Source organism: Anarrhichthys ocellatus, unplaced genomic scaffold, assembly GCF_004355925.1.
Source record: "Anarrhichthys ocellatus isolate YVR2014 unplaced genomic scaffold, GSC_Weel_1.0 scaffold11, whole genome shotgun sequence".
Lineage (NCBI taxonomy): Eukaryota > Metazoa > Chordata > Actinopteri > Perciformes > Anarhichadidae > Anarrhichthys > Anarrhichthys ocellatus.
The window spans coordinates 456,216-458,500 of record NW_022280041.1 but is presented as its reverse complement, the minus strand read 5'-3'; the positions used below and the strand labels follow the sequence as shown (position 1 = coordinate 458,500).

Sequence of the window (2,285 nt, the reverse complement as noted above, 5' to 3'; positions counted from 1 at the left end):
ACACATACATTTACACACATACATTTACACACAAATTTTTAATATTTTTAACTATTTTATGTTCTATGTGCTCTTCTTTTAACAGGCTTTGAAGCACTAAGAATATGTTAAAAACATTCTTGAACTTGAATATGTTTAACCTAAAGATTCATCGGTAAACAAACAGTATAAGGTAAAGACTTAGTTTGACTTTACCGTGCTTCTCTCTGAGCTCTGGTCCTGTGGGGGGGGGGCAAAAACATGACATGAAAAACCCTCTCATGGTCCTGGAGAAACGATAACGTTTACACTTGCATGAGCATGTCACAGTGAGTTGTGCAATGTTCACAAAGTAATTACTGCACACCCACGTTACTCTGAGAGCGTTTAAAACCAAGGAGGAAGTAAAGTGCATAACAGTTAACGCTGTTAGACTACGTCTTATTAAATACATTGATAATCTCTGTAACCTTATCAAATACTTAAGAAGCGTTTCTCATAATTACAAGAAACCCTCTCATGATGATGATCTAATGCAGGGATTCCCAAAGTGTGGCGCAAACAAGTTGGACATGATCCCGGTGTCCCGGTGTCCCGGTGTCCAACAACACTGATCGATGCTTTGTCCGAAGACATCCGGGCTACATTAGTCGGTCGCGTGAAGAAGAGTGAGTTCTACTCTCTGCAAGTAGACGAGTCTACACATGTGGCCAATCTGGCCAATCTTCCGGTGTACGTCCGTCACCTTTTCGAAGGCACGGTGCAGGAAGATTTTTTGTCTTTTTTGTGTTTTTTATCTTGTAAACAAACGCCAAACTGTTCTCTCATTGGTCCGATTTTTATGCGCTATAAATAGGCTCTGTTGCTTTTTTTTTAAGGTGTGGGGGATTGGGGGTGCGTGAACCCGGTCGGGATGTAGAAGGGGGTGCGTGGCCTAAAACGTTTGGGAACCGCTGATATAATGTAATTATGACATCATGATCTCAATCTGAAAAGAACTTTGATTTCTTTCTTTTCTTCTCATTTAGTGAATGAATTCTAATCAATAGTTTTAAAAATGTTTAAATTATAAATATTTATATATTTTCAAAATAAAATATATCTTATCAGAAATATAATCAATTACAATAAAAATAAATCGAAAGAGAGAAGATTGAAGGTTGTTTTAGGTTTTTTTTAGCACATAGTGTCAGAAAGGTCCCGAATGTCTTAAACTCCTCCCCTAATGTGTGGATCAATACGCTATCACTATTCCGTGCTAAATAAAGTAGCTCATCGAGTGACTGAAAGTCCTTCATATCGACCATTTAGAATCTTACATGAAGTTCATTTTAAATTAAATATCTTTAAATCTTAAAAATGACACAAATCCGAGACAAACAAAAGTCACTGCCTGAGATGAATACCCGTCCCTTCAGCTGCTAAATGCTCGACACCAGTCTCTAGTTATATAACGTATACACTGATCCCTTCAGCCAGGTAGTTTTTACTACTTCACGGCAACACATTTGTATATTTACCACAAACTGTCCCATTTGTAAACCTGCTCTGTTCTCTCTACATACTGGTGGACGGACCAGTATGACCAGACGGAAATGATGAATAATACCTTCTGCTGCTTTGATCCGAAGAAAAATAATAATAAAGAGTCCAGTCAGTGCAGTTCTGCTCTTCATCGCTGCATCCACGTGTCAAAGTGAATCCGTCTCTTCAAAAGAATAAACACAAAGGTAAAATAAAAGGTTAAAATGTATGAAATGAGAATATTCTACTGCTTCATTGTGAAGCCAACTTCTACTTTCGATCTTACCGATATGCAAGATAACGCTCCGTTGACGTGTGTAGGTGAAGTCTCTGGATTTACACCGCAGGCACCCTTAGACCCTTAGACCCGAGAGACCAGGAACCACAGACGGACTAAAAGTTACTCGCTGTGGCTTTTTCTTGTTGTTGATGACTAACCCTATCACAAGCAGCAACAATACATCCCGAGAGCGAAACAAATGAACAAGTGAAAGCCAACAGCCGCAGGTGGAGCAATACTGGTTCACTCAGCAGACGAGCTCATGAGCCAAAAGGCAGCAGCAGGGGGTCAGTTTAGTTCAGCCGCACCCTTTGTGGTTGAACCTTATCAACATAAAGGGTTTAAACACTTCAAGAGTCAATAAATCAAGTTTCTACTTAAAGATAACTCAAATAAATCATTATATCATGAACTAATTATGAAAACAATTTGAATCAATAAGTGAAACATTATTGACCAATGGTCAGAACTTCAGATTGTAAAATATGGAAAATAATATACA

General features: G+C 38.4%; 1 protein-coding gene across 1 annotated transcript in view; it reads right to left on the bottom strand.

Annotated features, from left to right (window-relative positions):
* LOC116385435 (uncharacterized) overlaps positions 1-2,025 on the bottom strand; it is a 5,087-nt gene extending 3,062 nt beyond the window's left edge. The window contains exons 1-3 of the mRNA XM_031850927.1: positions 1,790-2,025; positions 1,589-1,687; positions 196-219 (exon numbers count right to left, since the gene is read on the bottom strand). Of these exons, the coding sequence (XP_031706787.1) occupies positions 196-219; positions 1,589-1,655 (91 nt within the window). The 5' untranslated portion in view covers positions 1,656-1,687; positions 1,790-2,025. The remainder of the gene's footprint in view (positions 1-195; positions 220-1,588; positions 1,688-1,789) is intronic.
* Positions 2,026-2,285: the final 260 nt, after the last annotated feature.